The sequence below is a fragment of the Melospiza melodia genome, chromosome 3, assembly GCF_035770615.1.
Source record: "Melospiza melodia melodia isolate bMelMel2 chromosome 3, bMelMel2.pri, whole genome shotgun sequence".
NCBI lineage: Eukaryota > Metazoa > Chordata > Aves > Passeriformes > Passerellidae > Melospiza > Melospiza melodia.
Window position 1 is genome coordinate 60,380,185 of NC_086196.1, and position 23,601 is coordinate 60,403,785.

The following is a 23,601-nucleotide window of genomic DNA, read 5'->3' on the forward strand; positions in this document are numbered from 1 at the left end:
TTTAAATCTACATTTAAATTATAAAGGTTATCCCATTGTATCCCATTCCTAACCTGGCAATGTGGGTTTTTGTTGTTTTGTTTTTAATCAAAGGAAATCACATTCCATTTTCAGTCTGTCAGCAGATGGTGAGTGCAGACATTTGGGTGAATTTGTAAGGCAGGATGAAAAGCTGTGAGGTTGTACAGGCACCTCTAAAAGCTCAGAGCTAGAAAAGGAGCACTGGTAAAACTGCTGGAGAGCCAAGTGCTCTGAAGCCTGGGCTGTGCTCGGCACCAGCTCTGGTATCCCTCCAGGCTCAACTACATCACCACTGTTCCTAATCTCCTCCCCTGTTTCCCCTGTAACCCTCACCTGAGTGTCCCCTTTCCCTAGCTGTGTTAGGCCGCAGCCCTGTCTCTGACCCCATATTCGCCCTTGCCCCACACAGTTTTTCACCAGGCCTCCCACACGTGCCAGGAGGATGGACCTTCCACACCTCCAGCCTCTCCTGGCTCTGGCTGCAGCAGTACAGCCCACAAAGTGCTGCAGCACCGCTGGCCCTGGTTGCCATGTGCTCAGCAGGCCTCTGTATCACCTCTGGGTAGCTACACCCACTGGGAATTCTTTAAGTTGCACCATGCAGAGAGAACCTAGGAGCCACACTAGGCTCAGGTTAATGGCTCCTTCACCTGCCCCCCAGCACAAGCAGCATTCCAAGCCTGGCTGTGCTCCCCAGTTGAGTGTGCAATGATCTCCTGTCAGGCCTTGCAGCTTGGAGTGCAGCCAGCCTTGGCAAAGACAGAGAGAGGCGCCTGTATTTGGAAAGACAACTCCGCTGTCCCAGAGAGACTAGGGACACAGGAAGAGTTGGAAATCTCTTCCCTCCTTCCAAGTACATGGAAAAAAACCCCAACCAACCAAAAAAAAAAAAACCAACCCACATTTACACCCATGGCACTATATGCAGCATATTTTTAATTTAATAAAATAAAAAGAGAAAAAAGTTGCCTTGCAAAAGTACCAAAACCTGCTGGTTTGTCAGTCAGGTTGTGTTGATGAGAAAAGGATTGACAGATAAAACCCAGGCTTGTGGGGAGGAACAGCTTTCACTGCTCCATCCCCGGCTGTCTGTGGAGCAGGAACAAGGCACCGCGAGCAGGCTCTGCCCCGTGTCCCAGCCCTCCAGGCACAGACTCTGGCCAGCCCCTGGGAAAACTAGGGCCAGTGCCTCCAGGTGGCAGGAAAAAGGGCTTGTTTGTGCTTGTCTGAATGGCAACTGCAAAGCCCAGAAACCACGGCACTGAGGGAGCCCGAGGTGGTGCCGGGGCTTCTGGGCAGTGCAGCCTTTGGCCTGTAACAGCAGCAGATGTAACCAAAAAGCAACCTCAAAGGACTCAGCAAGCCTTGGGAACTGTCCAGCTCAGGTGCTGCATAAAAATCAGCCTGGGCTGAGGGGGAAAGAAAAGTGTCCTGGAGCAGGGGTAAAGAATTGATAAAACCAAACTGGGAGGTACTGGCTTTCACTGCAGTGCCCTCCCAGAGCAGATCCCAGGCTTAGGGTAGGACAGGCTGGGAGTCCTTCCCTCGCCTGTGCCTGTACTACCCAGAGCCCCTCCTGGAATGGAGAAGAGCACTCCCCACCCTTGGATGGGCTCAGCTTGGGACTTGCCTCTCTCAGAGGTGTTTCAAAAAGAAACCTAGTGTTTTGCTTGCCCTTTCCTCCTGCCAAGCTCTGTAGTACTAACAGAAATGGAGGAGCTTTAGCCAGAGGCAAGACAGTGCCAGGGAAGAGTTCCCTTGTTCATCAGTGACTTTGGGGAGAAGCCACAAGACAGAGGTGGGGCAGAAATACCAGCAGCCCCATGCTGGTGTGTCCCCAGGCCTGTGCCCTGGCTGAAGTCTTTAACCTATTAAGGCAAATGGAAAGGTTTGGAGCTGCGTCAGCCCAGAGCGTTTCCTGGGCTTGTTCCAGCCCCTTTCCCAGGAAAAGCAGGTGGAAAACTGAGTCACTGGTCCTGCCTATCCATACCCCACTCTTCTTCTCAGCGGGTTCTGAGAAAATCCAGCAAATGCCCTTCAAGTGGAGGCAGGACAGCAGGCATGGCTTACATGCCATGGCCTCAGCTTCCTTAGACCTTCTGAACAGGGGTCTCGCCCGGCGGGAGCTTCTTGCTGCGCTTCTTCATGCGGCTGCGGGCGTAGACACGCAGGAAGAGGGCCATGAAGACAACGGCTATGCCCAGCCCACCCACCACAGTGACAGTGTGCCCGTAGATGAGGCAGGAGAGGAGGATGGCAAAGGCCTGCCGCAGTGTCATGATGATGGTGAAGACAGCTGCCCCGAACTGGTTGATGGTGTAGAAGATGAAGAGCTGGCCGCAGGCGGAGCACACGGAGAGCAGCACGGCGTGGGCGGTGAACTCCGAGTGGCGGGCCATGAAGCGCAGCGACTCCAGCAAGGCACCCTGCTCCAAGAGCGAGCCCACGGTGAAAAGGCAAGAGAAGACGTTGACACCGAACATCATCTGCACGGGAGACATCTTGTAGGTGAAGAGAGCGTCCTGCCAGTTGGAGGTGAAGCTGTCGAAGATGATGTAGCCAGCCAGGAGCACTATGCCAGAGAAAGTGGTGACAGTGGACACCGTCCTGTTAGGAGCGCTGGAGAGCAGGAACATGCTGACCCCCACGGAGATGAGGGCAGCAGTCAGGTACTCCCAGTACTCATAGCTCTTGCGTGACACCAGTTTGCCCATCATCATCACTGGGATCACTTTGGAGGCCTTGGCCAGCACTTGGGTGGGGAAGCTGATGTATTTGAGTGCCTCATACTGACACCAGCTGCTGAGGATGTTGGAGAGGGAGGCAAAGGAGTATTTGTACATAGGAGCCCCATGGCGTGGCTGCTTGGTCAGGGCGCAGTACAGACCAGCCACTGTGAAGGCCAGGATGCGGTTCATGAACACGAGGAACTGGGAGTCCTTGAACTTCTCTCCAGGGTCTGTTTCAGTGGCACCGTACGTTCTCGTCATCACACGCTCCTGGAGGACACCCCATGTGAGGTAGGAAATCTGCAAAGCAGCAGGAGCACAGGCAGAGTCAGGACCCACAACAGCAGTTGCCAGCAACAACAGGAAGAACAGACCCCAGGAGATCCTTGCTTTCCCCATGTCGGAATTCAGGACATCCCTCTGGCTGTCCTGGATTGCCTGAACCCCTGCCAAAGGGCTCAGAGACCTTGGCACAGAGCCCAAGATGCCTGTGACTTTGATTATAACCCATGGAAAAAATTATCAACCTTATATGAGGATCTGCAAGCCACGAAAGTCTAAGTAGAATTAGTTTGTCACAGGATGAAAAATAGATTTTTTGGGGTTTTTAGAATGGGGGTTCAGGAGGCAAGATGGAGGAATCTGGGCATGTCCAGTCTTTCTCCTTCTACTTGGACTCCATCTTCTGCTGTGATGCTTTTGGATTGGTTTAAGGTAGAAACTCACTGTCTAGCATAGGTGATAGGTATTGGGAAGTTATGGTAAATAATGTACATGTAGCTTTTAGTATAAAAGATAACACTGCCCCGAGGGCAGTCAGTGCCTCTGTCTGACCTGCTGAACGGACCTCGGCGGGTCAGAGAAAGAATTTTATAGATAAACAATAAACAACCTTGAGAATGAGAACAGAAGAATTCTGACTCCTTCTTTGACTGCCAGGCTGGGAAACAAGACTTTCTAACGCATCTCAGGGTCACTCTGAGCAGCAGAAGTCCCGAGATCCGCAGCGTTGCTCACCCTCTGCATGGCAATGCTTCCCGGAGACACTGGGAGACAGGACCACCCCCCACTCCACCCATCTGAGCCAACCTGCTGATCCATGTGGTTACAACCAGGAACATCCTGTTCCAAAGCACACTGCTGCTCAGTGGGCAGGGGAGAAAAGCCCACAATGCAAACATCCTGGTGAGAGTGAGCAGTTAGCTCTGAGCTGCTTTAAGCCTGTGGAACCAGACTGACCGAATCAGGGAACACCACTGATAAACAACTGCGGTTTTGGTGCCAGCTCCCTGCGGCAGGTCCTGGCACTTTTCCCAGTGGGCTCTGCATTGGTTTTCACTTCCAGCTCCCTAGGCCTGGTTTTTACATCCAAATCAATTCTAATTTCAAAACCAGCAGACAAAATTGTCCACGAGGGATGATCACTGTCGTGGTTGTCATCTCCACTACTTTTGGTGCAACACCAAGCCTCTCACAGAAGCAACAGACTTCCTCTCACCACACATCTCCCAAGAAAGTAAGACACAGAGAGACGGAAGAATTTGGTGGCCCACAGCATGTCTGAATAGACTGGGGGAGTAACCCAGAGAGTGAATTGTTTCCTGGCTGCAGGACACCTCGGTTTTTCTATCTCACTGCCCACACTGCTATTTCTTGTCCTCATAGATCAAAAAAGTTGCCCTTCCTGATGATGCTCAGGCTGTGACTGAGACTTGGGGAATCTAAGATTTTAAATTCCTGATTATCTGTAGCTGAATTAAGTATTTTCTCTCCAGTACTCAAATTCAATCCATCAAGGCAGAATGCATCAGCCCCAGACAGTGACCCATGGGAGAGCCTGGGATAAAAGAGGGCACAAACTATGTGCTGATCTGACATCAGAGCCAGAACAAAAGCAGCCTTAACAACCTGCTGAATCACAGAATTTTCAGAGGCTCTAGAGGACTGTGATCAGACAGGATGCTCCAACCCAAATGACAAAAGCTAAACGGACCTCCACAGCTCTTGGAGGTGGAATGTCCTCTCCCATCCTCCAACCCTGCCTTGATCAAGGACAGCATTGCATGCTCAGTCTCCAAGGAACTGACAGTCACTGGCCACTTCCTCCTTGCAGAATGGGACAACCACACATGCACAGGACCCCTACCTGTAGACCAGCAGCACAGAAGAGCAGCTTGAAGACCTGTCGGGCTGTGGAGGACTCTGTGGGCTCTGCTCGGGGTGGCAGGGAGCCATCGTCCTGATGTACAGACTTCACCTCAGAGCCAAACACACAGGATTTGATGACAGGGAAGCAAATGCCTCTGCCTGAACAGGATAAAAGAAGATGGAGACATAATTAACCAAAGTCTGGGCACCACATGCTGTACCAGCCTGACGTGAAGCCTTCCTCCTCACTAGCCTCCAGATCTGCTAGCACGGGGGCCTCAGAGAAATTTGTTTCAGGATAGCATCTGGACAGCACTGGGACACAGCTCTGTGAGAGGTGAGGCTGAGGAAGGGAAGCTCCTGCTCCTACCTGTCTCCAAGTAGTTCCTTCTCTTGAAGTACTGGATGAGGAGGAAGCCCGGTACCACAATGCTGGCATAGCCAGCAGCATTAACAAAGAAGCGGAAGAGCCAGAAGTCCCCCCATGAGTCCTGCAGGGCAGGGGCGATCTCTTCACCTGCAGCCATCGCAGGGAGGGAGGCCACAGGAGGGGAATGCAAAATCTGTGGAGAGAGAAAGAGGCAGGTGGTGGGCTGCTGGTACATGGGCAGCTCCACTCCACATGCTGAAACACCAGCCCGATCCTCATCACCTGTAATACAGCCACCCAGACCCACTGCAGTGACAACAGTGATGCTGGCAGCACACAGAGCAGGAAGAGCCCTCTGGAGATGAAAAGCACAGGCCAGACATCTGTGTTTGCTTCTGGTAAGGGTCGTTGCTCTGGAACATGTGGACTTAGAAACCTGGATTCCCAGGATTAGAGAGAACACTGCTGTAACCATCTGGTTTTGACTACACTCTTACTCCAAATGTAAGGAGCACCTCACACCTCACCTTTACAAGTTAAACTTTAGCACAGCTTTTGGGTGGAAAAGGAAAAGGTCACTGAACAGAAGAATTTACTCCTACCTAAAAGCTCATGTTTCAAGCCTGTGGCAATGAGCAACCTTTCTCTGGAAGCAAACGGTTCAGAGCTTTCCCCTCCAGGTGAATGGATGAGAGGCAGGGTTTGGGGCTGCCAGCCTCCCCCACCTCCCCATGCAGCCCTGGAAGTGTGCCAAGGCATTCCTCACAGCTCAGAGGAAATTACCAGGGCTCACCCACTTGACAAAACACAGCCAGAAAGCACGACTGGAAAGGAACTTTCCTACCAGCTGTCTGGTTGGGATTTTACCAGGACTATGCAATGAGGTATAGCTGATATTCTTCAGCTGTAGCTGTAGGAAGTCATCTAGCCAGCTTTAAAACAGCTTCACTAGTCCTTGAAGGAGTTCTTCCCTTCACTGTCCTCTCTCTCACAGAGGCAAACCTGCAATATTCAGGGCACCAGGTACTCAACAGAATGAGCAAGCAGGCAACAACTTCCTACACCCAAGGCCACCTGCATCCCCCCTCACAAAGCAGGCTGCAGATTCCTGCAGCAGGGTAGAACATTTCCCTGGTCCGTGCTACATCCCTGCCCCAGTTCCCTCAATTGAAAAAGCCTCCCAGTTCCCTGGGGACCAGGTGAGAGTGCTGTGGGCTGGCGACATAAACACACACCTGAAAAGCTCCTGTGACTGAAAGAGACACAGATGTTAATTCCGCCTCCATCTGAAACAAGCGAGTCAGAGGAATTAGGCCCTATTTAGGGGTGTACCTGGCCCCAGTGTTGTATAACTGTGACCTCTAGTAGCCCCCACACGAAACTTACAAACAGAAATTTACAAACTTAGGGACTTTACTTAGAAAATTACAAACTTTAAGGACTTTAAAGGCAAGAAAGTCCCCTGCCATTTCATGAGCAAGCGCTCCCATCAACCTCTTAGGAAAGACCTCAGGGACTTTTCTCATCCTCAGCTACTGTGGCCAGGCCCTTGGAGTTCAATAACCTGACCAAAGCTGGGGCTGTGTTTCACCCAGAAAACTCCCTTCTGTGACATAAAAGACAGAAATTCCCAGACCAGGGAGAGGTGCACGTGGCTAGGGGTGGATTTCTTTGCCTGCTTCCTACTCCTCTGTCTCCCCCCTCCCTGGAAAAGACAGTCTGACCCCTCCACTCAATCACTCCTGCTGCAGGGGCACCATCGCAGGCTGTACAGATGCTGTGGGATGCAAAACCAGGCCTCAGTGCTCCTGGGTTTGTCCGCATTAAGTAACTGTGGCTGGCGGTGGGGTGCAGAAACACCGTTCACTTTTGCAGAAGTCGGATATAAATGACAGGGTCTGTTACCACATTTGCAACTTGAGAGGGACTGTGCAAGCTCCATTCAGCACGACTGCGCCTGCTGCTACCCCGCCAGCTCCTGCAGCGCTGCCATGGGCGGAGAATCAGCTCCGCTTTCCCACAGCGACCGTGAAGAGGAGGCTATGGAGGGACAATGGCTCTCTATGCCTGCGCTAGCAATTCCCAGGCCCTGAGAGCTGACTCAGTGCAGCAGCCCCTGCCCTCTCTGCCCAGGCTGGGAAGGAACAGGGACGCCAGTGTTACAGGTAGAAAGCGGGGGGGCCGAGCAGGGAGCATGCTGAGGCATGAAAGGAGCCTTATTCTGCGGAGCAGCCCAGGAGCCGAGACAACGGAGCGGGCCGCTGCTCCCCTGGGCACTGCAAGGGCAGCTCTCAAAGGCACCGCTTCAGAGCCGGGCTGGCACCCAGCCCGCTGCCTGGCATGGACAGTCTGGGTCCCGGCTCTGAAAAAGATCCCTGCCTACAGCCCTGATACTCTTCAGCGCGCCTCCAGCGCCTGGCAGGGCTGAGGTCAAATGCAAGCTTGGAGCTGACAAGTCCATACTAACATCTCGGCATCTCCCTGTCCCTGCACGCAGCCGGGTCGCAGGGCTGCCTGCCCCTGTCCCCCCACGGCGGACGGCCGCCTCTGCCCGGGGGCCACAGCAGAGGCACGGGCTCCCCGCCGCTCCCCGCCGCTCCCCGCCGCCCGCGGGGCACCCCCGCCCCGGGCACGGCGCGGGGCTCCCGGGAGGGGCGAGCCCTACGCCTGCCGCTCCGGGGCTCCTCTGCCCGAGGCTGCGGTGGCCCCGCGGGAGAAGCAGCGAGCGGCCGGTTGCGGGACAAGCGTGGCCCCGGCGCCGCCTCCCTGCCCGGCGGCCACGTTCGCAGCGAGCAGGCCGGCAGCGCGGCGCAGCCTTCGCCGGGAGCTGCCGCCCGCGGGCTGGCCCGCCCTCTGCGCCCGCCCCGGCCTCGTTACCCACCTGCGGCCCGGCCCCGGCCCGGTGTCGGCCGGCTCCCCTCGGCTCCGCTCCCGGGGGCGGCGGCGGAACCCCGCCCGGCGGGCGCGCTGCGCGCCCCACAGCGCCCCTGCCGCTCCGGAGGCAGCGCGGCCGGCGGGGCGCGGCGGGGCGGGGCGGGCCGCGGTCACGGGAGCGCAGGATCAAAGGGCTGGAAGAGAGCTGAGATCATCGAGCCCAAGCGATGAGCGAACACCACCATCTCAGCTGGACCGTAGCACTGAGTGCCACAGCCAATCTTTCCTTAAACCCTCCAGCGAAGGTGACTCCACCACCTTCCTTGGCCTGTCTATTCCAATGTCGCATCGCCCTTTCTGTAGAGAAATTCCTCCTACCTAAATCTCCCCTGGCACAGCTTGAGGCTATGTCCTCTTGTCCTGGCACTGGTTGCCTGGAAAAAAGGCCGATCCCCACCTGGCTACACCCGCCTTTCAAGGAGGTGTAGAGAGTGACAAGGTTCCCTGTGCCTCCTTATCTCCAGGCTAAACACTCCCAACTCCCTGAGCAGCTCATCATAGGGCTTTTGCTCCAAACCCTTCCTTCACGAGCTCTGCTGCCTTTCTCTAGACATGCTCCAGCACCCTGGTGAAGTGAGGGGCCCAGAAGTGGACACAGGACATGATGGGAGGTCTCACAACTGCAGAGGGATGATGACTTCCCTACTCCTGATGGCCACATTATTCTTGATCCAAGCTAAAAGCCTTCAAAGCTGACCCCCAGGCTGATTCCTGCCCCCTGTCTCAGGTTCGCCCTGCATTGGGCACAGCCACAGCTTGTCCCTGGCACAGGTGCTGCCCAGGGACTGCAGTCAGTCTGGCACCTACTGTAGCCCTGCTTCTGAATCCCCTATCCCAGCCCCAGGCATGGATGCAGGGCTGGCTGGAGCCAGCACGTGGCCACCCAGTGATGTTTGACAAGACACCTTTTTAAAACAAATAGTTTTATTTTAAAATAACGAAACAAACAAAAAAGTGCAGATGACTTGTTTCTGCCTTTTCCCTTTGCTCCCAGCTACAGCCCTGGGCACACCACCCCACACTGCCCCGCAGCACCAGTCATCTCTTCTCTGGGCAGCCTGGAAGTGCCTTGTGTCCCTTGTGAAAGATGTCCTTGAAACAGCCCCATGGGTTTGCAGCAGGGTTGAGGCCCTGCCAGAAGGCGAGAGGCAAAGACTCAAAAGAAACAGAGCAATCCAACTGTGGACTCCTGAGGAAACCAGGCAAGGTCCCGAGGCCTGCGGGGTCCTTATGTTGCTTTCCTGACAGGGTTCCCTTACAAGAAGGGAGGAAGAAGACAAGAGCTAACTCTAGAGCATCCTGGTCGATTGCACCATCCAGTATTTGTCCCAAACAATAGCAGCTGCTCCCAGCAACAAGCGGGGAATTTTCCTGGCTGAGATGGGGTAAGTCATCTGTGCCTCCATTCTCACAGCACCTTTGGCTGATTTCCTAATGCATTGCATGTGCTCCTCTGGCTGGAGAAGTAAGTGGCAGGGATGGGTGGTGAGCTGAACAACAAAAGGGATGGGAAGATAATGCTGCCACCTCTTCCACTTTTGGCCTGGGAGGATCTAAAAGCCAGGGAAGACCCATACCCTAAGTTTTTAACCCCCTTCCAAGGAGGAGAGGGGGCAGGATCTTCCTGTCCTCTGTGAGAGAGGAAATGACAGCACAGTAAAGCAGAAAGGCATAAGGCACAATGGCAGAAGCAGAGATCCACAACCTGGTCTTCAGCATCTCCTGTGCTCTTTCTCCAGGCCTGCAGGCAGATGTTTGGCAAGACAGCATGGGAACAGAGCACTTTGCTGGGATCCCCAGCCTCCCCTGAGCACTAGAAAGGCTCTGCAAGAGGGGAAGGCCCTGTGCTCCCACTTGCCCTCTGTGGTGTGAAGGGCTGAGGGAGCAGGCAGACTGGGGAAAGCCCTGTAGCCTCGTGTCCCCAAGCCCCCGCGGTGATGCACAGCCTCCTGACGCTGTGGGGTGTGCGGTGGGTTACATCACATGAGACCTCTGGTGCCCACAACAACAACAAACGTTTATTAGAGTGAGTGTTGACTCTCCTCACCTCACACTGCACTCTGATGGGGTGCCAGACAATGCTCTGTCCGGCCCACAGTGTGAGAATGAGTCCTCTCCTGCTCCTTCCCTGTGTATGCTGGAGATCCCCACAAGTCAGCCCCATGGCAGAGAGGAGAAATTCAGTCCTGCTGCAGTGCACAAATTCTAAAAGAAAAGCCTCCCCTGTGTAGTGCTCATAATGCCGCCTTCTTCCATCTGGGACGGCAGCCTGAGGCAAACAAAACTTTTCCAAAGAGGGGAGGGGCAGTGGGATAAGTCTCCCAAAGTGTCTCTGCTCCCACTGAAATGCAGGCAGGCAAGATCCTAGTGGGCAGCAGGGCAGCAGCACAGAGGAAGGAGGCAGCCCAACGGGCCAAAGGAGTCCATCTGCTCATTCAGAGCACACAACAGGCTTCCCTGAGATCTTCAGGTCATCGAAGGGCAGCAAGGCAAGGAGCTGCAAAGACCAAGGGTATGGACATGTAAGCATCCAGGGCTGTGTCTCCACCAAGCTGGGGTAGGGGCCCAAATCTTCCCCCCACCCAGTCCTCCAGCCTCCCGCATCCCCAGGGAAGTGCCAAGAAGCCCTATCTAGGCTTTTCCTAGGGCTCGAGGCAAAAGGCAGTTATCCCACACATCACAGAGCCAATGCTTACAACATACAGGGAAGGACAGGAACAGCTGGAAACTCCTCCTAGGAGAGTCCCTCTAATCATCCAACTCCTGCACCCCCTGACACACTTGCAGAGCCACAGGCTTCCCCCACAGAGACTCACATCATCGTTGCCATCAGCCAGGTCCTGAGCTGTCTCGTTCTCCATGTTCCTCAGCAGGGTGTCAGCCCCGGAGTGCGAGAGGATGGCGGCGATGGCAGCGTCCCTGCGGCCCACGGCCAGGTGCAGCGGAGTGCACCCGTTGTACATCTGCGCATCCACGAAGGCCCCGTGGCGCAGCAGGAACTGCACAGCCCTACGGTTGTGGCACTCCACAGCCAGGTGCAACGGGGTCTTCCCACTCGTGCCCTCCTGCAACCCACAGATCACAAGGGTGTGGGTGGGGGGTCCCCTCAGATGGGCCCTGCAGCACCCACCCACACCCCCTTGAGTGGGTGCAGAGGGCAGTCCCCACTCTGATTGCTGTCACAGCACCCAACAATCTCTCAAGGACCTTTACTCTCTGCTCCCTCAAAATTCAGTGCTCCCAAGCCTCATACGGGCTGAAGGGAGTGCCCAAAGGAAAGACCCACCGTCCCAGCCTTTACAAAACATCACACCATGCTCAGTCTTACCCGAACATCAATGTTGGCACCACTCTCCAGCAGCAGAGACATCATAGGGATGTTCCCTTTCAATGTACTGATGTGCAGACAGGCCAAGCCTGTGATGGGGAGGCAGAAGAGAGAGCCACAGTCAGCCCACACCACCCTGGGGCATACCAATCCCAGCTGCATTCCCATTCTGCTGTGCTCCTGGATCCCTGCATACACATCTCATGGTCTCTGCCCTAATCTGGCCATCAGCTCTGCCACTGTGCTGCCCCCAGGTGTCACCTTGCCAGTTCTGGAGCTGCAGGTCCTGGTGGTGCCCACGGGGCTGAGCAGTGCCATCCGGTGTGGCTGTGCCCTCCAGCAGCTGCTGGGCACACTGCAGGTGCTGCTGCTCGCAGGCCAAGTGCAGCGGGGTGTTGCCATTGCGGTCCTGCAGCCCGGGGTTCACTCCCTTGTGGATCAGTGCCTGGATCACGCTGGGCTGCTCCAGGTACACAGCCAGGTGGAGAGGGGTCTGCAGAGAAATTAGAGAGGGGAGAGATGTCACAAGGGGTCCCTGGCTGGGTAATAAGTGATATAGACTTTATCATTTATAGAAGGTTGATTTTTTTTTTAATTTATTAAGAAACCCATGCTTTTATAGACAGTTATGATAGAGCTGGACCTAACTGGTCCTCTAATTAAAATACTATCACTATTGGTTAATTAAGAAACTGCCCTTTGGTAAACAAATCTCTGTAACACATTCAACGTGTTCACAATACTAGGTGTAGTAAGTTAAGATAAGAATTGTTTCTCATTCTTTTCTCTGATCTTCTCACGTCCTTTCCCAGAACAATGCCTGGGAAAGTAGTGTTTCTCTGTGTGGCCAGAGAGCTGTTGCCACAGGGGAGGATGCCCTAGGTACAGGAGGTATGCTGAGCCCCAGCAGTCTCCAGGAGCTAGCCTGGCAGCCAGAGCTGACTGCCATAGAGGACACCCCCATCCCTGTGGTGACATTACATGTGGCTGGCACTGGTGGGGTCACACGGCTTGCTGTTCCCCTGCACCTCAGCTCACGGATCACCCATGGAGACATCTCATTCTCCCAAGTTATCCACCCTGCCACATTCAAGCCATGCCTCTTCCATGGCTGTCTGCAATGTCCTGGGGCCTTGCAAAGAAACTCTTCCCCCCACAGTGCTGGGAGCTGTCACACTTCTCTCTCAGGGTATCTCCACCTCCCTTATTCCCCCCCCTGCAAAGAGGCTGCACACACAGGACCTTCACCATGCTCTGGGGGAAGCAGGTGTGGGCTCCTGGGGAAGGGACAGATGGATTGAGCAGCTATGCAGGGAACAGCCTGTGGCATTTCTCTTCCTCCCATCTTCTGCCTATCACAACAGCATACCTGGAAAAGATCATTTTGGATCTCCAGCACCTCCCTGGGTAGTTGAGCGATGCAGCAGAGTGCTACAGCTGGGACACAGTGGATAATGGCCAGATGAACCAACCTATAGAGGGTTAATGGTGACAGGAGAGAAAAAAAAGAAAAATAAGTCCCAAGTGCCATGCTCAGGAGCAGAGATCCTTCCCTGCTGCATGAAGGAATAATCTCCCTGCTTCCTCCAGTCTCCTTCCCTCCAGCTTGGAGGTACTCCATCTTGCCCTCTCTCTGGGGAAGCTCAGCAAAGGGCCAAGGCAGGAACATGTTCTGAGGCTCCACGTGGCAGTCCTTCACTCTGATCCCCACGGGGAACAGTCCTTCCTGTCCCTGCTAAGCAGCACAGGGTCCCCCCTCAGACCTCACAGCATGTGTAGAGTTTCAGTCTGGCACTGCCCAAAGCCAGGCCTCAAGCCTTTGGTGTAGGTCCAAAGAGCCTGGGATGTCTTTCCCAGAGTCCAGGAGCTGGGTTTGGTGCCTGTGGAGAGAGGTCTGGGCTCTGGCAGCTACCCGGGGAATTCCAGTTCCCTGCTGCCAGCTGCACACTGTACTTCTGCTTTCCCTCCACAAAGGCAAACGGCCAAAGCTGGGCAGGAGCCCAGGGCTGGTCCAAGATCACCTGCATAGCACAGTCCATATGGCAGGCGATCTGCCGGTCCCACACTGATTTCCTCTTCTCTCCCCCACATCCTTCCCTTTCAGCACTGCCATGGCAGGGCTGGCACGCAGCCCGCCAGCACAGGGGACACCAGGGATGCAGCTCTCAGAGCTTGGTGGCAAGCAGGGAGCTCTGGTCCTCAGGACTGTGGTCCCCACAGCTATGGGGTGGCCAGAGACCCGAGTCCCCCAGCCCAAGGACAGGTCTGGTTTCCAGACGGCCCCTGCACAGTCAGAAGAGAAGTGAGAGCAGAACAGAGGCAGCGCTGAGAGGGAATTTCCAGCCTCCCCTGCCAACCTCCTGTCTCCCAGCTCCCCCACACTGAAGGGCCCATCCTCCCACCACAGGGCAGCCCCCACAGGTCAAACCTGGCCACCGTGGTCAGCAGGCAGCATCTCCCACTCTGCACCACTCTGCACAGCAGGGCAGGCATGAGCTCAGCCTCCTGACCCTCACCACTGCACCAGAGGCCCTGGGTGGCCTCCGTCTCTGGAAAGAACCAGCTCCAAACTGAAGGCTGGGCTCTGCCACCCATGCTGCTTTGATGGAGACTGACAGGGCCAAGAGATGGAGGGTGAGAGCTGTGCCAGTCCTGGCAAGACACCCCACTCTCCAGACAGCTTTGGGATGCCACCTGCAATGTGGGGCATAAAGAGCATCCCTCCACAGACAGGAGAACAGCACCTGGCCCTAAAGAACTGCAGACAAGAAGTGAGGCTGGGGCTGTCTTTTTGCCAGTTGCACTGGGACATGAATGTGCTGAGAAGCTCAAAGACCAGTCCCCAAGAATGTGTTTTATTGACCTCTTCCCAAGTCCTGCTTGAAGATCAAGCCAGCATCTGGAACCCCAGGCATCTTCAGCTGAAACCTGATTTTGAAGGCAAAGTGCACTTTACAGTTTCTAAAGGGCAGTTCCTCTCCACCTGCTGCCAGGGACAGGTTGTGCCCAACAGGAAAGGCTTCATCCCCGGGGAAGCCCCAGGTTGTGTTGCAGCAGGGAATTCCCCGCTGGAAGGGGAGGCCACCCACACTTGCTTGCCTCTGCACAGCCATGGGGCGCCCCTCACTGCCAGCACTCCCAGGGCCATGGGCAGGGTCTGGCCACCCTCCATGGACCATGAGGCAGAGCACAGCCAAGGGGCCCAGCCCAGGAACAAGGCAACCAGCCGCAAGGACAGCGCTCCCCTCATCAGGCTTTTACTGACCTAGCTTAGGTGTGACCTGAGCAGGGAGCTTCCCTGCTGGCTTTGGCATCAGTCCCTGTGGTAGCACCTCAGCTGAGGCGCCCTTTGCACACTTGCAGGGACAGCCCCTGTTTCTCCAAACCTGCTCCCAGGGCACCACGTCCGGGAAGAGGCTGCAGGATCTGCCTTCTTCAGGTACAGCAGAGTTAAGGCTGCTCAAGTAAGGGACTTTCCAGGGCTATTCAGCTTGAACTTTAAACCGCTGGTGCTTTCGCTTTCCAGAGCCTCGCTGGGCTCCCAGGGGAGAGAGCAGCGCTCGTGCTTGTGTCCCACGGCCGACAGCCCCGGTGCCCCAGGAATCCCCCGGGCCCCTGTGTCACTGCCCACGCCACACTGCACTGTCATGTGGGGACGAGCGGGGCGGTCACCCGGGGGAGATGGAAACCCCCGAGCAGCCTCTGCCCCTGCAGCACCTCGCTTGCCCTGGCTTGGCTGCCTTTGCAGCTCAGCAAGGCTCAGCGCTGGGCTGACATTGCGCTAGTTTGGGCATCCCTGCTGCAGAGGCACCGGGGTGACCATTCCCCTGGGCAGAGCTCCGGCTTTCACCTCTCAGTGGGATGTGCCTGCTTTGAAGGATTGCTTTCCCCCTCCCCCTTCCTTCTCCACCCGGATGCAGCCTCCTCCTGGGCTTTCATTTCTGCATTCGTTCCCGCCTTTCCTCATTATCAGCCCTCAACTTCCTGAAATGGCTGCAAGAACCTGAGCTTCTTGGGGGAATCATCACAAGGCCAGTGGGCTGGGAGGAGCTCACCAGGAGCACATGTGCACTGAGGCATTCTGTGCCACCGGCAGTGCTGCCAGCCAGGAACTGGGACTGTCTCCTCACTCAGGAAACCTCTTACACCCAGGAGACCCGAGGGGCAGGAATAGTGCCAATCTCCACTTTCTTCCACCTCTCTCTGTGTCACAGCAGCCGCGTGGTCCGGCTGCTGATGGGCTGCTGTGTGCTGGCACACGGTGTGCCAGAGCCAGGGCATGGCAATGGAGACACCCACTCGCTGCCAGAACCCCTCTGTGCCCAGCCACAGCAGTGTGCCCTTGCCAGAACAAGCCCTCCACCCTGCCATACTCAGATCCTTGCCCATCCCCAGCTGCCTGCACATCTCCCCTCTGCTTTCCTCCACTTGCCTGCCCCCTCCTTCCCATGCTCTTGCCTGCAGTGCTCCTGGCTGCAGCCACAGGGCTGGGTGCCCAGCAGGAACTGTCAGAAAGGGCAACAGGGAGTTTTGAAAAGGGCACGGATGGAGGAGCTGTGAGCAAGGGAAACACAGCAGGAGCACAGGAGCTGGGTTCATTCTCAGCTTTTCCACTTGCTCACCAGCTCTGTCCTGGCATAAGGGGACTCAACCCTCTGAATCACAAAGGCACAGGACATCCCCGGCACAAAGTGATCTACCCCTGCAGCAGAGAGGTTGGGGCTATCCCTGGGGATATCCCAGGGAAATGAACTTGCCATGCCCAAAGTGATCCTAGCTTAGGCACAGGAAAGTATCTATTTCCACAATTCTGTCCATCTCCAACTTCTGAGTGACCTTAAGTGTCCAATAGGAAAAGTTTCCACACATGAGGACTGGAGGCAGGAGAACAGCATAAGGAGTGACACCCAGCTCTGACACACAAGCAGAACAGATGAAGTCTCACCAGTTCTCTGGCTATCCTTTTCCATCTCTCTAGAAAAGGAGCTGACCATGCAGATCCCCCATCTGCAGAGCAAGACACCTTGTCTACAAAGTAGCCTCACCCTTCACCATATCACCCCAGAAGCACCTTAATCAGGAGACCCAGCATTCAACTGAATTTGTTTTGAAAAGTTCTTTCTCTCTCTAGATAAGGTCCCTGCCTGCAGCAGGAACAGCTCATTCCCAGCTCCTTGTTTTGGCTGAGTGGAGCAGTAGATCATGCAAACAATTCACACAAGAGAAACTTGTTCAGGGGAGGAAATGGCCCAGCAGCAAGAGAAAAGAGAAAAGGGAGGAGGAAAAGAGCAGGGGAATTCCAGGCTTACCCTGCTCTCCTGTTCCAGCCCTGTAACCTGCACTGCTAACCGCTTCCTCAGCCACCAGCATGAACCTCTGCCAGTGGCTTAGCAAGCACAGCTCATCCTGCCCTGCAGCCCTGAACCAGCCCAGCCTGGCTCCCTTCCTTCCTCCCCACATACCAGTGCAATGCTGCCCTGCTCCATAGAGCTGCTCCAGCTGCCCTCTGGCAGCTCCAAGGGAGCACTGATCTCAGCTGCCTTATCCCATCTTCTGTACTCCTGCCCTGCAGGTTTCATCACCCCTTCCCTGGGAAAGGCAATCCTTGAGTTTGAGTGGAGGGGGGTTTGGGATGGGACTGGAGGGAGGTTGCAGCTAGAGGGATGCAAATCCCTTTCACCCACGTTGGGTTCAGCATTCCTGATCTCCAGTCTGGGCAGCAGCTGCTTCCCAGCCTGCTGCTCCTGGGGCCAGAGTGAGGGGTGAGAACCGAGAGGTGAGCAGAGGAGACAGTCTCACCTTTCCTGGGGGGCTCTGCAGAGGGTCTGGTCTGAGTGCTTGAGGATGAGGGAAGCTGGAGGCTGAGTGGCAGGAGAGGCAGAAGGGCTGTGGGCACCCTGTTTTTCAGTGAGGTGGGGACAAGAAGGTACCCTGACCTCACAACCTCTAGATTCTACACCCACACATTTCAGAGTTTTGCTCCATTTCTGAGCAGATGGTGGCTCTAGGATTGCAGAAGCACTACACATCAGATGCATGTGGGCCATTCCCTGCAAAACAAGGGGCCTGTCCCACACTACTATCTAGGCACAGATGGGCCAAGCCAGAAAACAGGTCAGCCCACCCAAGCAGGGGCCAGTCACCATCAGAGAAGCACGATGAACAACTTCAATAAAAGCAGCAAACATCCCAAAAAGTCCATTGGCTGTGGACAGTCCGTTTCAAACAGAGCAAACTCACACCTGACTCCTTGGGAGGCAAATACATTCTACAGTTTCTGTACACAAAGAGATATCTTGAGGTCAGGAGAGCCTCTCACAAGAGAAAAGTGCCTGGACTTTGCCAGAGCCTGTACAACACACCCTAGCAATCATTTACAACCCCACAGATATCCTCACTGGCTCAGGATTTTCTTTCAATGAGGCACAAGCCGTGGGTCTAAGATGCCTCAGGGCCCCCCTTCAGCTCTGGATGTGCCCCAGTCAGAGGGGCTTCCCAGCTCTGTGACAGAGAGCATCCCACACAGCCCACTGATAGGCACACAGCAGCCACTCTCACAGCTCACAGCCCACAAGCTCTTCCTACACAGTCAGGTCTGACTCCTCATTTTTTCACATTGTACTGAAAAAACCCAAACTCAAGCCAATAAAAAAAACCAAAATTTTGTGTTTAAGTAGCTGAGCTCAACCCTGTCCCAGCAGCAGTCAAGCCTGTCTGCAGAGTGTAAGGACCTGAAGCCCTCTGCACCTTGGCTGATCTGTTACAGCCAAGCTTCTGCATTCCAGGACACGGAAATTTCCAGCCATTCTTTCCTCTCCTCTGTGCTGAAGTTCCCTGTGTTTGTCCCCACCTCCGAGGCAAACCTAGGCAGGTGGAAAGTTTGAAGAAACTTCCTCCAGGCCAGGCTGAAGTCATCCAAACAGGGAAAAAAACCTCCTGCCTGCACGAGCTCAGAAGGCTGCCAGGACTTACCCACTTTACTCCAAGGCTGGATGTGTGTGACCCCTGCAGCAGCCAGAAACTTCTGGGGCATTCCAAAGCAACTTGTGCAGAGCTGCCTGGCCTTGCTTAGAGGGACACCAAGCTCTCCTGTTTACCAAACTCCTGAGCACACACAGAGGAAGAGCTGAGAGTTCAGGGACAGGGAACTGGACACAGGAAAATCTCCCTCCTGGCAGACCCATGTTAGGATTCACTTTCTCCAATGCCCCACAATTAGCAGCATGCTAGGGAATAACTTGGGATGGACTTGAATCCTGGCAGTCAAGCAAGGTTTCTGAAGACTCTCTGGTAAAACCAAGAGCATCTCCACTTTCCATTAACTGTGGCCATCCCACTGCTGGGCAGCTGGCAACAGCCCAGCAAAGCAGGGGGACTCCCAGCCTAACCAGCAACAAGCTGTGCTCCCTGCATCTGGCTTCTTTAATCCTTCTCCTAAAACGGAGTCTCTCCAGTCTTCTGTTTCTTTGTCCTTCCTTCCCTTTCTTTTATCTTTGCTGTCACACTCTGAGCACTCCCCCAGATGCACAGGGGTTTGGCAACACCCTCGTACAGCGGGGCAAGCAGTGAGAAAGCAGCCAAACTGGAGCAGACAACCTAAACGGGAACAACCTCTATTTCCCTGCTCAGGGAAGATCTCCAGCCCAAGACCACATGACTGGAGAGGGTTATGGTTGGCACATGCCAATGAATGGTTAGAAGTGGCTCCTGGCCCCTTGAAGATGAGCCTCCTGCTCAGTGACAGCCTGTGCAGGCAAGGGAGGCCCCTTCCCTACCACCATGTGAACAGTTCAGAACAGCAGCTCCCATGGGGCCCTGATTTTACACGATTAACTGTCCCCAAGCCCTGGTTAAGGCATTTCAGCCCACGAGTCACTGGCACGTGATTTCTTATCAGCAGATGGGGCACCACTTTTCTCTGGTGGAAGGAGGAAGTCAGGCTTCCTCTGCTCTCCTCCCTCCCTGAAGCGCACACCCAACCAAAACCACGCAGTCCCATTTTCCATCTCAAGGAGGCCTAGGTCTTCCTTCTGTGATCGAGCTGGGGTCCCCCTCAACCTTCACCCCTCCAGAGGTGCTGCACTGCTTTGCATACAGAGCCTGCATAAGACAGTCAGTCACTCTCCTGCAGAGGCACAGTCCCCAGCCTTTCCATAACCACCACATCAGGTACAATGGCAGAAAGTGGTGTGCGGCCCAAGGACCAGCACGGGCAGGAAGGAAAACATGTTTTTAAGTTTAAGATAGACTATACAGTCCTAGAGAGAGGAAACTGTGCTTAACTTCACACTCTCATGAATCAACTCTGCCTCTCCAGAGCTGGCAGAGGCTGACATCAGCCCAAGGAAATGGGGAGGTTTTCTCTTGTGCTGGAACAAAAGCAGGTGATCCCTTCACACCCCATTTCACCTCCAAGGAGCTGGTCCCACACTCATCCTTTTCCCAGGATGGTGGAATTGTGCACCTGCCAGGTGCGGTTGGGAAGGACTCGGTTTCCTCAGTGAATCCTCACAAAGGCTGAGGTGGTCTGGAGGCTGGGGCACAACAATAAATCAGCCTGCAGTCCCCTCAGAGGCAGCCAGGCCCACAGCTGGAAAGCCACTATCATTCACTTCCACACAGAGCAGTCCCATCAGGACCCAAGTCAGCAGAGAAGGAGTTTGTTTACATGGAAGAGACAGGTATTTGGAGCTATAGGTCACAAGATGGATGCTTGGAGGAGACCATTTGAGTTGGAGTGCACAGGGTTTGTTCACCACCTGCCCACACAATAAGCAGGATACAGATCACTGCCCAAAGGGCACCCACCATCTTCCGCTTGCCACCCCACTCCCCATGCTCGACTTCTGCCCTCACAGCTGAGCCACACTCTCTTCTTGGGAACTGATGTGCCTTATTACTGCAGCTCTGACTTCCCTGAGGCAGAGGGGCTGCCTGTGGCATGAGGGAGCCACGAGAGGATGACATTTGGGCAAATAATTCTTGGAAGACAGCACCCACGCATTTCACTGGTCATTATACCCCGGTCCTTCCTGTTAGCCAATTTCCTTCCTGCCAAAATGAGACTCCTTCTAACTTTGGGCACAAGGAGAGACAGCTTTAGCCCCATTGCTTCATCCTGCTGGCTCTGACGCTCCTCTGCGGAGGCAGGCAGGCAGGGAGGTATCAAAGCAGGATCCTGTTGACACTCCAACTGCCCAAACATGTGCTCTTCACCTCTGCCTCCACCTCCTGTTTTCACCCCACAAGTGCCAGGCTGACAAACACAGGCACACCTTGAGATGGCACAGGTGGGTAAGTCTGAGGGAGCCATGGACAGTGAAGATTTTCGTTGGATGCAGAGGCAAGACTTTTGCCAGCTCCCTTTGTGCAAGCGCAGTGCTCCTCTCAGCTCAGTACCAGCAAGGGCATCTGGGGAAACAGGAACTATTTAGGCAAAACAACCCCTGGACTTTTTGTATTTTCAAAATTACAATTACAGGAAAGTGTAGTTGCCCAAGTCTTCTGAAATAAAACGATAGTATGATTTTAATTCTCTGCCTGGAGCTGTTTTGTGGCAGACATTTAAAAAAGGCACACAGGGAAACATGCTGCTGACAGAGATGAAAAGAAGAAATGAAGATGGGTTTGTCTGGCCAGATGAAAGGGATGTAGCCTGTGGCCATCTGATCCCTTCTCTCTGTGGACCTTCTGTCACTGGATGAGCAATTGCACCATAGACTTTAGCATTACTATCAGCCCTGACTTGTTTTCACATACAAAACCGGTGGCAGTTCAATGAGTTCCTGAGTGCTCACAGTCCCCATCTGCAATGACCTGAGTGGTGGATGTTCAGCACTTCTAAATATAAATGCCACCTACCTCTGCTGCAGGGTCAGGAGCAGAGACAAGAATAGCGGAGGCACAAATCCACAGCCTCACCACTCTAACCACAAGAATAGTTTTTTTTCCCAGCAGTGGGAGTAGATCCCAGGAAAGCTGTCTCCTGTGTGGACATGGTGAGCCCAGAGCTGTACAACCAGCAAACCTACAGCTCCCTCCCTCCGTCTTAACAGATTTCCTGTTCTGAAATGCACTGTGAGGGAGAGAAAACAGAAGAGCAAAGGCAGCCTCTGAGAGCCTCTCCTGCCTACAGTAACCAAGGCACCACTGATTAATGTTTCCCTAGTTAATAAGATGTTTGCATTAGGTCTCTCCAAGCAAGTCTGACAGGCAAAAGGCTTCAAGCACCAAACAAGACAGCCTCAAGCACTAAAAGCATCTCCAAGCAGCTGCATCTATGGGGCTCACTAATAAAATAGCAAGCACGGAGCCCTGGGCACACCATGACAGACAAGCCTGGGGGGAAGTGTTACTTCCACACCTCTGATTAAAAGATGCCTGGCTCTCTCCATGGGCACCTTGGCTCTAGTGTTACAGCTGGGAAAACTGGCAAAGCTCCTCCATTCTGAGGAGCCACAGAACCAGCCTGTAGATAGGGCAGCACTAGAAAGCCTGTCTGGGGAGTGTGGGAGGCTGGGTTTAGTGTAACTTTGCTTGCCATGAGATTTCCAGCCAATCCTCAGAACAGATCCCAGAGTCAGCATTAATGAACTAATTAGCAGATGCACAGATTCTTTCCTAACAGGGAAGTAAACACTCAGGCTGTCTCCCAGCTTCAATCCAGATGTGCTGCGCCAGGCAAGGACAGAGCTTTCTTGCTGCTCTCACTACTGCTTGATCATGCCAGTGCCTCTAAGTTTCTCTTCCTCTTGCACCATTACTCAGTATTAAACTCTAGCCTGGTTTTGGGGCAAAGCTTCGCCCTCAGCTGTGAGAACACTTCGCTCACGCTCTGTGTGTACACTCATGACGAAAACCTTCCATCGAGGGAACGTACAACAGGAAAAAATGCTGTGATTAGCTGAAGGTAATTACCAGAAGCCAAACCAAATAACTGGCGTGATGCCTCTGCCCTTGAGAGGGCTTTACAGATGTGGGAAGCCCCCCACGTTAAGAGAAACATTTGTCTCTGTCACAGAAGCTCAGGAGGGCAGCCCCACATCGGGATGTGCGTCACAACTCTGCCAAAACCCGCGGCTCTGCGGGCAAGTTGGCAAAGCAAGGCGATTCCCACCTGAGAACAAATAGTTCTCGCGTTGCTCGGTTGAGCAGCGTCTAACACGGCCATCGCAAGGTCTTGCCCTGCACGGCTGATCTTGCTTCAGGACTTGCTCACGTGCCCTCTCACGCAGCCAAGCCTTCCCCATTGTAGAGGAAACGGTGCATTCTCTGGGGAAGAGGGAGTGGGGGAGGCTTGATTCGCTCTCCCCTTTCTTCTAGTTGCTAGCAGCCCCAGAGGTGGGCTTCTATGGTGGGTCCATAATGGTGTGCCTCTCTTCCTGCTCACTCCGCTGCACCTGCCTCAGATACCTCTCAGGGTGTTTCTCACACCTCAGGAGGGTCAGAGGGGTCACCCACCCAAACCAGGATGCCAAGCATCCACGCACACCAAGGCAAGGCGGGAGGCTCTTAGGACAGGGGCCCGGGGAGACCTTAACAACACGGCTGAGCGGATGCTCCTCGGGGGAGGGCTGGGGACCGCGGCAAACACAGCCTGGCTTATCTCTGGCTCCGGCTCCCCGCCGCTGCCAGGGGAGCAGCCGGGGCCGGGGTACAATGGCTCGCAGCTCCCCGGGGGTTACTCACGTGTCTCCGTCCTCCGAAAGGTAGGTGAGGGCGTCCAGCTGCTGCCGGCTGAGCCCCTCGGGCCCGGGCGGCGGCTCCTCGGGGCGGCCCCCCGGAGCCCCCGGCAGCCCGGGCAGAGCCTCGGGCAGAGCCTCGGGCAGAGCCTCGGGCAGAGCCTCGGGCAGAGCCTCGGGCAGGGCGCCGGAGCCGTAGCTGGAATCCAGCCGCTCCTCGGCGGCGGCGGCCTCGGCGAGGGTCTCCTCGGGGGCGGCCGGGGGGCCCTCGGTTGCGGCGGGGGTCTCCCTGCCGCCCGGCAGCGAGCGCAGCGACTCGATGCCCGAGTCGCACTGCCCGTCCTCGCCCTCCCAGCCCGCCGCTTCCTTGCCGCCCGCCGCCCGCGCCAT

General features: G+C 55.0%; 2 protein-coding genes across 3 annotated transcripts; both read right to left on the reverse strand.

The window, feature by feature from the left end:
- Window positions 1–924: 924 nt before the first annotated feature.
- SLC35B2 (solute carrier family 35 member B2) lies at window positions 925–8,216 on the reverse strand. 2 transcript variants are annotated; one of them, XM_063151989.1, is made up of 4 exons: window positions 8,150–8,216; window positions 5,269–5,461; window positions 4,897–5,057; window positions 925–3,050 (listed from the first exon to the last, which is right to left on the reverse strand). In XM_063151989.1, exons 2-4 carry the CDS (start codon window positions 5,423–5,425, stop codon window positions 2,112–2,114), a joined length of 1,257 nt encoding a protein of 418 aa, XP_063008059.1. In that variant the 5' UTR covers window positions 5,426–5,461; window positions 8,150–8,216; the 3' UTR covers window positions 925–2,111. The 2 variants fall into 2 exon arrangements, with proteins under 2 accessions (XP_063008059.1, XP_063008060.1); XM_063151990.1 differs by lacking the exons at window positions 4,897–5,057; window positions 8,150–8,216 and having other exon boundaries at window positions 5,269–5,349.
- Window positions 8,217–9,108: 892 nt separating this feature from the next.
- NFKBIE (NFKB inhibitor epsilon) lies at window positions 9,109–23,601 on the reverse strand. Its single transcript, XM_063151991.1, has 6 exons — window positions 23,219–23,601; window positions 12,900–13,002; window positions 11,792–12,023; window positions 11,531–11,619; window positions 11,019–11,267; window positions 9,109–10,699 (listed from the first exon to the last, which is right to left on the reverse strand). The coding sequence occupies exons 1-6, from the start codon at window positions 23,599–23,601 to the stop codon at window positions 10,634–10,636; spliced, it is 1,122 nt and encodes a 373-aa protein (XP_063008061.1). The 3' UTR covers window positions 9,109–10,633.